The sequence below is a fragment of the Narcine bancroftii genome, chromosome 4, assembly GCF_036971445.1.
Source record: "Narcine bancroftii isolate sNarBan1 chromosome 4, sNarBan1.hap1, whole genome shotgun sequence".
NCBI lineage: Eukaryota > Metazoa > Chordata > Chondrichthyes > Torpediniformes > Narcinidae > Narcine > Narcine bancroftii.
Window position 1 is genome coordinate 298577403 of NC_091472.1, and position 14623 is coordinate 298592025.

The window sequence follows — 14623 nt, forward strand, 5'->3', positions numbered from 1 at the left end:
TATAGGGAAAGAGAAGGGGAGTCAGACTAGCTGATTACTTTTTTGCTGGGCAAGCACTGACTTAAATGGGCTGAGTCACTTCATTTTGAATGTAATGTGTGATCCTGAGGGAAATGAGAGCATTTAGTACCTGGAAAGGTGACAGTCAATCAGGCTTTTAAAAAGGGAACTGAATAGAACAAGGAACACTACAACATAGTACAGGCCCTTCAACCCTTGATGTTGTACCGACACATAGATTCCTTAAAAAAAACTAAATCCTCCCTACCTCATAAACCTCTATTTTTCTTCCATCTATGTGCCTGCTAAGAATCTCTTAAAAGCCCCTGTTTCAGCCTCCGCACCATTCCTGGCAAGGTATTCCAGGCACCCACAACTCTGCGTTTATATAAAAAAAATAGTTTTTAAAAAAAGTCATGGCATTCATAAAACAGTCTCCCTGAGTTGTCATGCAGTAGTCAGATGGTCTTAATATGCTGCAGCCGCAGAGCCAGTTTTATGCTGGGGAACTGCCTCTTCAATCCTTTGCTCGATTAAATTGTGGCATTCAACTTGAAGTAGAACTTGACACCACATTGATTTCAATGGGTCTGTTAAGTAAAGAGAAAGTGGTTTAAAGTTGAGCTTTTAATGAAAATTATTTTTTTAATTTTTAGATTATTTAGTGAAATGTTAATAGTTTTGAAATGTTATTGAATGTTCATCATTTTAAAGCTATTAATATTCACTAGGAGCTGCTACAAAGACCTCCCAAACCTATCCCTTCCCCCCTCACTTTCTTGGGTGTTGGAATCCAGGAGTCACAACGTTATCCCCTGATAACATATCACAAATCAGAACATGCATCTATCTGGGCTCTGGGATAGAGGAGACACAACAATGTAGCCTCCCTGTGTTCTAACAAAGCAAATGAGGGTTTGGGGAGAAATGCTCAGACAAAATCTGGCCCATTGTGAAGAATAATGATGGTTTGCTTATCACAATATCTATTTCACATCTAAGTTTTTAACTCAGGAAAATGGGACAGTATCTTTCATGATTTTAATGTTTCAGGTTGGTTTGAGAAAAATACATTGTTTTAGATTTTTTTAAATCAGAATACACTTTTTAAAATTACAATACAAGAATTATAAAATGTCTTAATTACAGGTACCAAACGTATGGTGGAAGGTACTATTATCCCAGGAGAAACCTGCCTAATTATTGAGGACGTTGTCACAAGCGGTTCCAGTGTCTTAGAGACTGCGCAAGTTCTTCGAAAGGAGGGGTTAAAAGTCACTGATGCAGTGGTGTTGTTGGACAGAGAACAAGGAGGAAAAGCCCTATTAGAAAAGGAAGGGATACATTTACAATCTGTCTTATCCTTATCCAGATTATTAGAAATTTTATGTAACCAAGGCAAACTTGATTTTGACATGGCAGAAAAAGTCAAGACATTCATAAAGACAAACACATGTGCACCAGTGAATGAAGTGATAAATGGTTCAACAAAACAGCTTCAACAGTCTAATGTAAAAATCAGTTATGGTGCTCGTGCCGAACTCCCTGTAATTCATCCTATTGCAGCCCAACTTTTTAAAATAATGGAGAAGAAGCAAACTAATTTGTGTCTGGCTGCTGATGTCACAAACTCCAAAGAGTTGCTTCACCTGGCTGATTCACTTGGTAGTGAGATCTGTGTATTAAAGACACATGTTGATATATTGAATGATTTTAATGCTGACGTGTTCAAAGAGTTAAGAGCAATTGCCAACAAGCATGAATTTTTGATATTTGAAGACCGAAAATTTGCAGATATTGGAAACACCGTTAAACACCAGTATGGAGGTAAGTTTACAAATTTTGTAGAATTATAAAATTAATCTGAAGTGATTATGTTGCCTAGCAAGTTTCAAATGAAGAGTTAAATTTACATGTAGATATTTTGTTCCAATTGGAAAAGCTGCCTTGTTTGTAACTGGTAGTTAGTAAGAATTTGGGGCCATCATGCTCCAATCAGGGTGAAAAACAAAGATGGTAAGTTTAGGGAACCTTGTATGACAAAAGATACTGTAGGTTTAATCAGGAAAAAAACATGACATGTTTAGACAAGGGGGATTGAGATGGGTTGCTTGAAGAATATAGTGTAGGAGGGAATTTAAGAAGGAAGTTAAGTGGGGTTGGGGTCATAAAAATATCCTTGGCAAGTAAATTTAAAGAAAATTTCATTCAGTGAGTATATAAAGAACAAGAGGGTAGCCAGGTAAAGAGCAAATCCTCTTGGGGATCAAAAGAGTAATCTATATGTAGAGCCAGGCAACTTCAATATAAATACTTATCATCTTTATTCACCACAGAGGAGGACGTGGAAAATAGTGAGTTCAGAGAGTGACTAGTGAATAATCTAGAGCAGGTCATATGACAATTACAGCACGGAAACAGGCCAATTTGGCCCTTCTAGTCTGCACTGATCCAAGTACCCTCCTCTAACACTTTCCAGCACTCTGCTCATATCCCTCCATCCCCCTCCCATCCATATACTTATCCAACTCTTTCTTAAATTACAAAATTGACCCTGCCTCCACCACCTTTCCCGGAAGCCCATTCCACACAATAACCACTCTCTGAGTAAAGAAGTTCCCCCTCATGTTATTTCTAACCTTTGCCCGTCGACTCTCAACCCATGTCCTCTTTTATCCATCTCTCTTACTCTCAATGGGAAAAGCCTTTCCACATCAAATCTATCTATCCCCTCTCATTATCTTAAACACCTCTATCAAATCCCCTCTCAGCCTTCTACGTTCCAAGGAATAAAGACCCAAATTGCTCAATCTTTCCTTGTATTCCAGATGCTGAAACTCAGGCAACATTTTTGTAAATCTTCTCTGCACTCTATCTGTCTTGTTAATATCCTTCCTATAAATCGGTGACCAGAACTGCACACAATACTCTAAATTTGGCCTCAGCAATGCCTTGTACAGTTTCATCATTACTTCCCAACTCCTATATTCTATGCACTGATTTATATAGGCAAGCATACTTCTTCACCACCCTGTCCACATGCGCTCCTACCTTCAAGGAACAATGCACCGTTATTCCTAGATCTTTCTGCTCCACTGCATTCTTCAATGCCATCCTATTTGCCACATTTGTTTTGCTTTGATTATTCTTTCCGAAATAAAGCACCTCACACTTATCAGCATTAAAATCCATCTGCCAAATTTCTGCCCACTCCTCTAAGCATCTTAAATCCTTCTACAATCTTTGAAAACCCTCTTCATCATCCACAATTCCCCCTATTTTAGTATGATCTGCATATTTACTAATCCAATTTACTGCCCCATCCTCCAGATCATTATATATGTGTGATAGTACAGATCTATCACCAATGTATATAGTGTATATAGTTACAGTATCTAGACTGTGATTACAGCGATTGGCTGAGAGCTAAGCCACGCCTACTGTCTGGGCCTTAAAGGGTTGTGTCCGTAGCCAGGTCGGATCATTCCGGACTGGTCAGCCACCTGTGAAGAGCTCCTGTCTTTTGCTAATAAAAGCTTTGGTTTGGATCAACAAGTCTTTGGTTCTTTCGACGAGCTCTACAATATGACAGACAGCAACGGTGCCAATACCGAACCCTGAGGTACTCCGCTTGTCACCGACCTCCATCCTGACAAACAATTATCTACTACATTAATAAAAAAGAAGTATTAGAGGTTCTGGGACATACAAGGGTAGATAAATCCTCTTATCCAAATGAGATCCATTCCAAATTATTATGGCCAGAAAGGCAAGAAATAGCTGGACCATGACAGAATGTTTTGCATCTTTGTTATGCATAAATAAGTGCTAGAAAACAGGACGATAGATAATATTTCTATTTTATTAACGGTATCTTTATATTGTTTCACTTCATAACGATAATCTTGAATATCATCTTTAATTTTCTGGACTTTAATTTTAACTTTATCAACAGCTTTAGTATATTTTGCCATTCTTTAATATTTTTCATTTCAACCATAACATATTCAGATTGTGCTTTAATATCACTTCTGACAGAGATAAATTGCAAATCCATATGTTTACACATTAACTACATTTGGTTGATGATTATAGAGGTTTATTCTTGAGCTTCAAATTCTAGCTTCAGGCTATCTGAATTGTATTGCTTCAATCCCTTAAATCAGTTGGGCTTCATCTTTTTCATATTCTGCTCCTCTCTCCAATTCTTCATAAGCTTTTTCTTCCTTCTCTTTATCTTGATCTTCATCCTTTTGTCCCTGTGAATTGCTTCCAGATGATTCAATATCTAATAGAATCAACTGCTGAGTCTGGCTAGCAACGCTGCTGACAACAGTCTTAATCAGTTCAGTTGGTCCCCAAGAGGAAACGGCTTGTTTTGTGGTGAGCATGTATGAACTCTCGTGCATGTGCAGTTGTTCATGTGTCATCTGTAGTTTGATTGTCTTCTTATGGACTCCAGCGCCATCTCTCTGGGGAGCCGGGAAGATCGTGCTGGAGTCCTATGGATCCTTGCCATCGCACCACGACTCGCTCTTGGAGGAGGAGGAACTTGAGCCTGAGGCTCCATCATTAAGGTCAGCCCAACTTTTTCAGCTGTACTAACCTTTTTAACAACTGTTTTCTTAGTCATTTGAATGTTTTTGGGAGATAAATTGGAAAAGGTTTGTTAGAGTAGGTCACATGCAAACACTTTAAAACAGATCTTATTTGAAATACTGGAGACATAGTGGCTTCTCACACCTCTTTGCAAGAGCTTTGAAGAGTGCTCCAGAGAGGTCACTAATGGATTACTGTTTATCAAGGCAACAGATGAAAGAGCGGGCTGGAACCACTATTGTCTGCAGGAGAGTTTTGCTGTTGTAAGAGGTTTTGCAAGCAGAGAGAGTCAATCAGGCTTTCTCTCAGTCAATGTGTATGAGAGAGAGAGAGAGAGAGAGAGCGAGACACACACACACACACAGAGCATTTCACAGTGTTACAACCAACAAGATGTTGCTGGGACTGGAACAGGACAAGCTGGCAAGCTTTTGGAAGACAGCCTGGTCGAAGCCCTTGTGGTTCATTCAAGAGGAGAGGGCTGGCTGTCTAATGTTTCACTTGGAATAAGGTGACTGATGGAAGTACCTCAGTTGTGGATGTCCTGGAACAACACATCTCTCTCTGAAAAACTACAAGAACCTTCCTGAGCGGTAACCATTTACCTTTCGAGCACCAAAGCCTGGTGAACTTTATACATGTTAAATTCTATGTATAGTATAAGAATTGCATGCAACCAGTGAATGAGAAGTGAGATTGGACTATGAACCAAAGAACTTTTCTGAACTTACACACACATTATACACACATGCGCTTAGAATTAGAAGGGGATTACGTTAGGTAAAGTAAGTTAATAGTGATAAGTTAAAGTATAATTCTGTTTTCATGTTTAAAGATAATTAAAAGCAACTTTTGTTTAAGTAACCATTTGTCTTGGTGAATATCTATTGCTGCTGGGTTTTGGGGTCCTCTGGGCTCGTAACAGTTTTTTTTGAAAATTTTATTTCTGAATTTTACGGAATACATACAAAACACTTATATATTTAAAAAAAAAACTATCCCCCTACTACCCCACTGCTCCCACCCCACCCTCTACGTCCCTCCCCCCTATGTCGGAGCAAAATACATATTTTGGGTAATTATCGGTTGCTGTGTAGTGTGCCAATCCTTTACATTGTAAATTTTTTAAAATCTTGTATCTAAACACATATGTTTCATATCTAAACCCCACATTTTAACAAAGGATAATTATTTTGTAGGTTATCTTCTCTAAGTAAATACATGATTTTAGTTCATTGTGCCATCTTTGTATATTCAATTCAACATCATTCTTCCACGAAACAGCAATACATCTTCTAGCTACCGTTAACCCCAGACGTATAAATGCTATTTGGAATTTATCCAATCGCAAACCCGTCGTTATTTAAAGTATTAGTATAACCCAGTAAACACAGTAATGGATCAGGTTGCAATTCAATCTTGAACAAATCTTCCAAAAACTTGATGAATTTTTTCCCCAAAAAATTAAACTTTTTCTCATGTCCATACTGAATGTAAGAAAGTAACTGTCTGTCTTCCACATTGGAAACACAAATCCGAAGATCTAAAACCGTATTTTTTCAACTTCTCAGGAGTCGAATACAACTGACGTAAAAAGTTATAATTAACTAAACTATATCTCATATTAATTCCATTACACTATCTGTACACATTTTCATCCATTCCTCCTGAGATAATGTAATAAGTCCTTCTCCCATTTATCCTTCATTTTCTATAAATCAACCGTAATCATCTTTTCCTGTAACAACACATACATTTCAGAAATGAACCATTTCCCCTTATCCGCAATTAATACCTCAAATTTAGTTTGTCCAGGTAAAATCAAATCCCGTCCAAAATTTTCTACCAGTCAAGCCTGAATTTGATAATAAGTAAATAAAGAGCTTAGTAATATCCCAAATTTTTCTCAAAGTCTGGTAAAAGAAAGGAACATGCTGGCTTTCATATTTATCAATATGAAACATCCTATTATTTCCACGTCAACTTCGGCAGAGAAACTCTTGACAATTTACTTTTCCATAAAAACAGTTGAACCACCATAGTTCCTCAAAAAAAATTTTTGGTATAGAACACGGAATACACTGAAAAAGATATCGAATACGAGGAAATATACAATTTAATACAATTTACTCTCCCAATCAAAGTTAAAGGTGTCCTTCCATCTATTCAAATCAAATTTAATAATGGTACATAATTTAATATATACAAAAGTAATATATACAAAAGTTACACCTAAATATTTAATTTTATTAGACCATCTAAACTTTGTAAACTGTTTACAATCTGATTAATCTTCATCTGATATTGGTAAGATCTCACTTTTATCCCAATTATAACCAGAAATTTCTCCATATTGATGCAACAAATTTTGTAATGGCCTTAAAGAATTTCTAGGTTGTGATAAGTATATCAACACATCATCTGCAAACAGATTAATTTTATATTCTTGCTCACCTACTTTAATTCCCTTAATATCGACATCCTGTCTGATCACCTGAGTCAATGGTTCTATAACCAATGCAAATAAGGCTGGCAATAATGGGCAATCCTGTCTAGTTGATCTAGACAAATTAAATGCAGGTGATACCTGTCCATTTGTCACCACCTGTGCTGAAAGATTCGCATATAACACCTTCACCCAACCAATAAAGAGTGGTCCAAATTTAAATATTTCTAGTGCTTTAAATAAAAAAAATTCCACTCAACACGGTCGAAAGCTACTATCATTGCTTGGTTGAGTTGCTGTCTTGATGCATTAATTATTGTAATCAATTTAGTAATGTTATCTGCTGAATACCTATTCTTAATAAAACCCACTTGGTCTACATGTACTAATTGTGGTAAATATTTAACCAATCTGTTAGCTAATACCTTTGCTACAATCTTGTAATTTACATTCAATAAAGAAATCCTCTAAATGAAGTCACTTTTAAAGGATCTCTGTCCTTCTTTGGAATAACTTATTAACGCCCAAGAAAAAGACTTCAGAAATGAACCCATTTCTGTAGCTTGTTTAAGCACATCTGTAAATACCAGAAATAATAAATCATAAAATTCTTTATAAAACTCCATTGTAAATCCACCTTCTGGAGATTTCCAACTGGGTATAGTTTGCAATACCTCCTTCAGCTCTAATCAGTTTTAAAAAAAAACATCTAATTCCTTAACATCTTTCTCATTTAAAGAAGGTAAATTTAAATTAGCCAAAAAAGATTCAATCTGTTCATTATCCTGAGTCACCCCAGAAGTATATAAATCCTGATAAAATATATGAAATTCATCATTAATTTCCTGGGGTTTATATGTAATCATCCTAGATACTTGTTCAGTCTTCAACTGCCAAGCCAAAACTTTATGGGACCTCTCACCTAACTCATAATAATGTTGTTTCGATCTTTGAATAATTTTCTCATACATATAAGTTTGCAAAGTATTGTAGCGTAATTTCGCCTCGCAGTTTGGCGGGCAGCAACCTCCTTTGAAGAAGACCGCAGAGCCCACCTCACTGACAAAAGGCAAAGGAGGAAAAACCCAACACCCAACCCCAACCAACCAATTTTCCCCTGCAGCCGCTGCAACCGTGTCTGCCTGTCCCGCATCGGACTCGTCAGCCACAAACGAGCCTGCAGCTGACGTGGACTTTTACCCCCTCCATAAATCTTCGTCCGCGAAGCCAAGGCAAAGAAGAATTATCTTCAGTTGAATTCCTTTGAAATTTCTTATCTTACACCTCTTTCTTTCTCCAAATTCTGACTCTCTGCCAAATACTGCTTCTTAACTCTTGCTAAATAACTAATAATCTGACCCCTTAAATACGCCTTTAAAGCATCCCATAAAATAAACTTACTCCATACTGAACCCTCATTGATTGCAAAAATAATATGATCTCTAACATTCAATTCAGGTTTTTTTTTTAATAGCACCTCATTAAGTTTCCAATGATGAGCAGTTTCTACCACCTCAGGACCAGTACACAAAGTTAATAGTAAGGAATGATCGGACAAAATCCTACTCTTGTATTCAGCATGAGTAATTAATTCTACCTTGCAATTGTGCCGATACCAAAAATAAGTCCATCCTAGAGAAGGAATCATGTCAAGCAGAATGAAATGAAAAATCTTTTTCAGTTGGATTTAATCGTCTCCAAATTTCAACCAAATGTAAATCTTTCATTTGGATAGATCTTTCATTAATACAGCTATTCTTTTAGCCATTTTAGTTTTTTTCCACAGTTTTTAGAGATTTATTCAATGCTGGATCCAGACAACAATTAAAATCCTCCTAAAATATTCTCATTTGCTTGATTCAAATTCCAAAACGTTTCAGTTACAAATTATTTGTCATCTTCATTTGGAGCATACACATTCATCAAAATCCAAGCTTCTGAAAAGATTTTACAATTAAGTCAAAACTCTACCTGCATTAGCAGAGATCAATTCCAAAATAAAGGGTAACTTTTTATGTATTAAAATCACTACCCTTCTAGCCTTAGAATTAAAAGATGATACAATGACTTGACCTACCCAATTCCATTTCAACTTCAAATGTTCTTTCTCGGTCAAATGAATCGTAACAGGAGTTTTTGATGGTTTATTGAGAACGATAAAATAATTTGACCAATGGTGATGACACATCAGCATTGACTAAGCTTAGCTGAGAGTTAATCAACATTTATCTAATGTGAAAATGGCTTTATTTTGTTTTGTTACCGCAGGTGGAGTGTACAAAATTGCTCTGTGGTCTGATTTTGTGAATGCTCATGTGGTTCCTGGCCCTGGAGTAGTGAAAGGACTAAAAGAAGTTGGACAGCCTCTGAAACGAGGCTGTTTGCTGATTGCAGAAATGAGTTCTGAAGGTTCCCTTGCTACGGGAGACTACACCAAAGCAGCTGTAATTAAATTGTTTTGATTTGTAGTCTAATAAAATGGTAATATCATACATGTTATGACCATGATTAGTGAAGGAAAATCTCTAGCACAAAACGTTCTGCAATATACCCAAGGCCGCTATTATACTATGGAAAAAAAAGTTGCATTTTTCAATGCCTATTATATGACTCCCAAGTCAAGGGTATTAAGATAAATGACAAAGGCCAATGGTGCGCTCTATATAATTTCATTAATGGCATTCAAAGTAAATTGGGCACGTGATTGTGGTCATGACCAGCATTGTTATTACCAGGTTTTTCAAACTTTTAACAAATAAAGTAAATGAACTTTAATTGTTTGATCCAGTGTGATAGGTTCTTACCATTTTAAAGGTCATGTTATATTTATTAATTTTACATTTTCTGGTGAGACCATTGATACATGAAGCTATTTGTACATTCATGATACTGTTTTTAAAAATCAAAATGATACATTTCTAATATTAACATTTGTTTTATTTAGGTAAAACTCGCTGAAGAACATACTGACTTTGTAATTGGGTTTATATCTAGCTCAAACATCAGTGGTAGATCAGAGTTTATACATATGACCCCAGGAGTCCAGATGCAGATTGGAGGTAAGGTTGCTACTTTTGGTTTTAAATCAAGACAGTGCTGTTGAAAGACCCAATAATGGGTACAAGGCAATTGCTAATTTTATTGTTACATTATTTTGTTGGGTTGACAATGTAATTGTCCAGCATTTCAACTGTACTGAACCTCTTCCGTCATAACATGTATTTCTCTGCCCAATTCTTCTCTCTCACTGGCAGACCAAGGGTTCAATTGAGTTAAAACAGTATAATGAACAGTAATAAATAAAGATTTAATATATTTTGCTTGTAAAATTATAGGACTTTTTTTCACTCCTTTCTACTTTGCAGTAATTTATTACAATTGCAACAATAAAATATTTTGTTACAATCTGCATTTTCTTTCCATATACATTGATTCCACATATTCAGAAATTAAAATCCTTTTGAACGGCACATTGTCTTGCTATCACTGCTATCCATGATTGCACAATCATCCCAATTCCATGTATGTGCCTGTTTCTTAATTATTTACATGATTAATCATTAACTTCATTACAAAAACCCATACTCTTTCAAGCATCAGTGATTTGTTTTCTTAAATTTCTCTTCCCTAACCTAAATATCTAACTATGCTTGCTCAAATATACAAAACAGTGGTTTTGTAATATCAGAGCATATCATTTTAGGTATATTTCCTGCATGCTAGGGGGTCTAAGGAGCTTCAAATTTTACATCTTGGAACAATGGTTGAGGGTGGAGGACAAATAATACATGATTAAGAGCATTGTTGGGAGATTGTCCAAGGCATCTGCAGGTTTTTGTGGAACTTTTGGGGAAGAAGATGAGGGGACAAAGAGAATTATGACTCACAGATGGTTTGTACTGCATAAGGATGAGGTTTGTGATCCTATACTATAAGCAACAGTAATTATGCTCAACATTTTTTTTATTTGCATGGTGTCCAAAGATTCTAATCCCAGAGTCGTCAGTACTTTAGTGTTTGGTTCAGGGCAAAGTATTGTTGAAGTTGGGATCAGAAGCAGGCACAAAGCCCTAATTCATGCATAAGGGGGGAAATAACTCTTTTATCAGAATGACAGCCAAAGTGATTCATGGAGTGTAAGCAGATATCATTTTGGTCTCCAGTTCTAATTTTGCACCTTTTTTTTACCCTTGCCAAATCCCTTTATAATTTATATATGCTCTGAGATCTGATAATACCTTCTGTGGAAGCAGGCACATTTATTCCCATAGTCTATCACATTTGTATTTCCTCGTATTGGACACTATTGGAGTGATGTGTGTGTAGTACTGACCTTCATTCAAGGTACTCTCATCATTTATTTTCTATCATGCGGTGATGGTGGGAGGTGTGGTCCTGTAATGCTATAATGCTGTTTGGAAGGGAGTTACATGATTTAGATCCATTTGTCATGAAGAAATTCCATGCCTCGCAAAGCAGAAATGGTGTGTAACTTACCATATAAAGAGTCTGGCTTTTGCAAACAGTTATATATCTAGTGCAAAAATGTTCTCTTACCTAAATCAAACTGAATACAAAATGAACATAACAGGGTTCAAGGCTGTAGAACAGGTGGGGAAGTAAAAGTGAGTTATGCCTTGTCTGTTGTTCAAAAAGACGAAAAGCTAGAATTAAAGATGCTTTTATATTAAAAAAAATCTACCCAGCTAAAATGGTTCCGTTTTCTTTAAATACTTTGTATGGTGCTTTGGACATAGTTATCCCAAAGTATTTACAAGAAATATTCTGAAATTTGAAACAGCTAAATAGATTGCATGAATCAGAGGAGGAGAGAAAAAAAAATTGGATTATGAAAGGATTAGCAGAGCCCATGGGGCTTAGCAGATCATCTTGTATTACTCTGTTATAATCGTAATGCCATTCACTTGAAGTACATCTCATTATCTTCATTTGCACTAAGAAGCTATGTTTTCATTTGGAAAATTTCCCAGGCTTCTGTAACTGAGAACCCTCTACTTATTAGTGAATTTGAACAAAACCAGGAAAAGATGAGTGCTAACTCATTGGACATAAAACTCTGTGCTTATATTTTAGGCAGTCACTTTAATATAGGGCTTAAAACACTTCTGGGCAGATGCTTTGTGTGTCTTCAGCATTTATGTGATATCCTGGCAGAGTCTGCAAGCATCGAATCCATGCTGCTGAAGACCCAACTGCGCTGGGTGGGTCACGTCTCCAGATTGGAGGACCATCGCCTTCCCAGGATCGTGTTCTATGGCGAGGTCTCCACTGGCCACCGAGACAGAGGTGCACCAAAGAAGAGGTACAAGGACTGCTTAAAGAAATCTCTTGGTGCCTGCCACATTGACCAACTCCAGTGGGCTGATCTCGCCTCCAACCGTGCATCTTGGCGCCTCACAGTTCAGCGGGCAGCAACCTCCTTTGAAGAAGACCGCAGAGCCCACCTCACTGACAAAAGACAAAGGAGGAAAAACTCAACACCCAACCCCAACCCACCAATTTTCCCTTTCAACCGCTGCAACCGTGTCTGCCTGTCCCACATCGGACTTGTCAGCCACCAACGAGCCTGCAGCAGACGTGGACATTTACCCCCTCCATAAATCTTCGTCCGCGAAGCCAAGCCAAAGAAAAAGAAGACATCCTTCTGAAATCAAAATGAGAAGTTTCTCCATAATTGACCCAGTTTTTAAAAAAAATCAAATTATTTAAATATTTGGACTGTTTTAAAAAAAATTCATGGAGTAACAACGCTACTTTTCTCAGCTGTAATCTTCCAAATGGTGTCATTCACTTATTCCTGACGCAGGAGATCAGCTCTTTATCCAAGTATTATCCATTAAAATCACTTGGATCAGAACCTCAAGCAATGCAGTAGGTTTCTACAGCCTTAACAATAAAAAGACTTAAATTAGTTTATGTTGATAAGTTATTTGCTGATACTAGTTAGAATGTTTCATTGAATGCCCATTCTGTAACCATTTGTTTCTGTCTCCATTTCTTCTCAGAGGATAATCTGGGCCAAAAGTATCTGAGTCCTGAAGAAGTGATTAACAGACGGGCATCTGATGTCATGATTGTAGGTCGAGGGATCCTATCTGCAAAGGACTGTGTAGAAGCTGCAAGAGTATATAAAAAAGCTGGATGGGAAGCCTACCTGAATAGGTTGATGACTGCTAAGAATTGAAAGTTTGATCAAAGGTACAACGATGGCTAAAAATGACTACAAAATTTGTTGAAAATCAGTTCTCTCTTTCCTTGCTTTGCAATACAATTATTGGTTGTATTTTTAATAAAAACATAGTGATATTAAGAAAAAAAATCCGTCATCTTTATAATACCTAAAAATGTAAAATCTAAAATTGGGAAAGAATTTGGGAAATAATTCTTCACAAAACTTTAGATTAATTGCAAGTTTGTTTCAAAATTCACATAAGGTCATGGATGATCATTTACTTCAGTATTATTTTTCTGTGCAGTTCTATAATCCCTCAATTCCCTTAAAGTCTAGAAATCTATTCGTCCCTATTTTGAATGAATTCAATGTTTTTCCGTATCATCTCCATCTGTCGCATGTTTGTAGAGACTTCTTATTTTCCTAGCTAATGCGGTTCAGCCAGAACAAAAACAGAAAATGCAGATGTTAGGCTAACAGGCAAGTCCAGTTTTTTTAAAATTCTTTTCCTTATTCCATAAATTGTGAGTCTTGGAAAACTTCTACAAAAACATTAAATGCTTACTCAGGTAAATGTTTATTGAGGTTTATAAACCCATGTGAGGAATAGAATCATTATGGATTAAGCTAGAGAGGGTGGAATGAGTTCTTTTCTCATGTACCAAACTAAAGATATCAGTAAGTAGTTTACAGCCATGACATAAACCCTAATCTCTCTAGGTGTGTACATTAGGTGAGAAAATTTATCATCTTTCCTCTTGCTCAAATCCCTAAATTAAAAATTCCAAAATAGTTTAAAAAAAAATCTCTCATAATAACTTCTAAACCATACTTGGAATTGGTGTATTGAATTGAAATTCTAATCTAAAATGTTGCATATATAAACACTTGAAATAAAAGCAATATGCTCACATTGTAACCCTGTAAGAAGCGGAGATGTTCACCAATTGTTCATTGTTCAGTTTAGTTTGCATCTTCACAGATGGGACAGCATTCGGTAACATCTGGTCAACATTTAAACTTGGGATGAATAGTTATCCAGTAACTTTTGTTCACAGACATGCCAGATAATGGCTATCTCTGCTGGGTAAAAGTCTTACCACTTACCCTGATGATGCGTAGTGTTGTTATGCCTGAGTTCTACTTTTTGCCTCCATTTCTCATTTTGAAATTCTTGGCGTTACAATTGACCAGGAACTTTTGTGGACCAGCCACACACGCAGAGTTAAGGCATAGGCAGGATTTTAGCTGTAAATTTCTCTGAGCCTTTTTATCATATCTGTCATAGAAGATTCAAGTTTCCTTTTATTGTCATGTAATAATACAGAATATGTAATATTACATGAAATTGCCTTCTGCTACAATAAGGCAAATGAAGAGTCACC

At 36.5% G+C, this 14623-nt stretch overlaps 1 protein-coding gene across 2 annotated transcripts in view; it reads left to right on the forward strand.

Moving 5' to 3' along the window:
• umps (uridine monophosphate synthetase) overlaps nucleotides 1-14623 on the forward strand; it is a 30971-nt gene that overhangs the window by 5445 nt on the left and 10903 nt on the right. The window contains exons 3-6 of one of the 2 annotated variants that reach the window (XM_069935590.1): nucleotides 1150-1827; nucleotides 9314-9489; nucleotides 9990-10104; nucleotides 13072-13264. In XM_069935590.1, the coding sequence (XP_069791691.1) occupies nucleotides 1150-1827; nucleotides 9314-9489; nucleotides 9990-10104; nucleotides 13072-13250 (1148 nt within the window). In that variant the 3' untranslated portion in view covers nucleotides 13251-13264. Of the gene's footprint in view, nucleotides 1-1149; nucleotides 1828-9313; nucleotides 9490-9989; nucleotides 10105-13071; nucleotides 13394-14623 lie in introns of those variants that run through there. The other variant, XM_069935591.1, reaches the window with a different exon arrangement.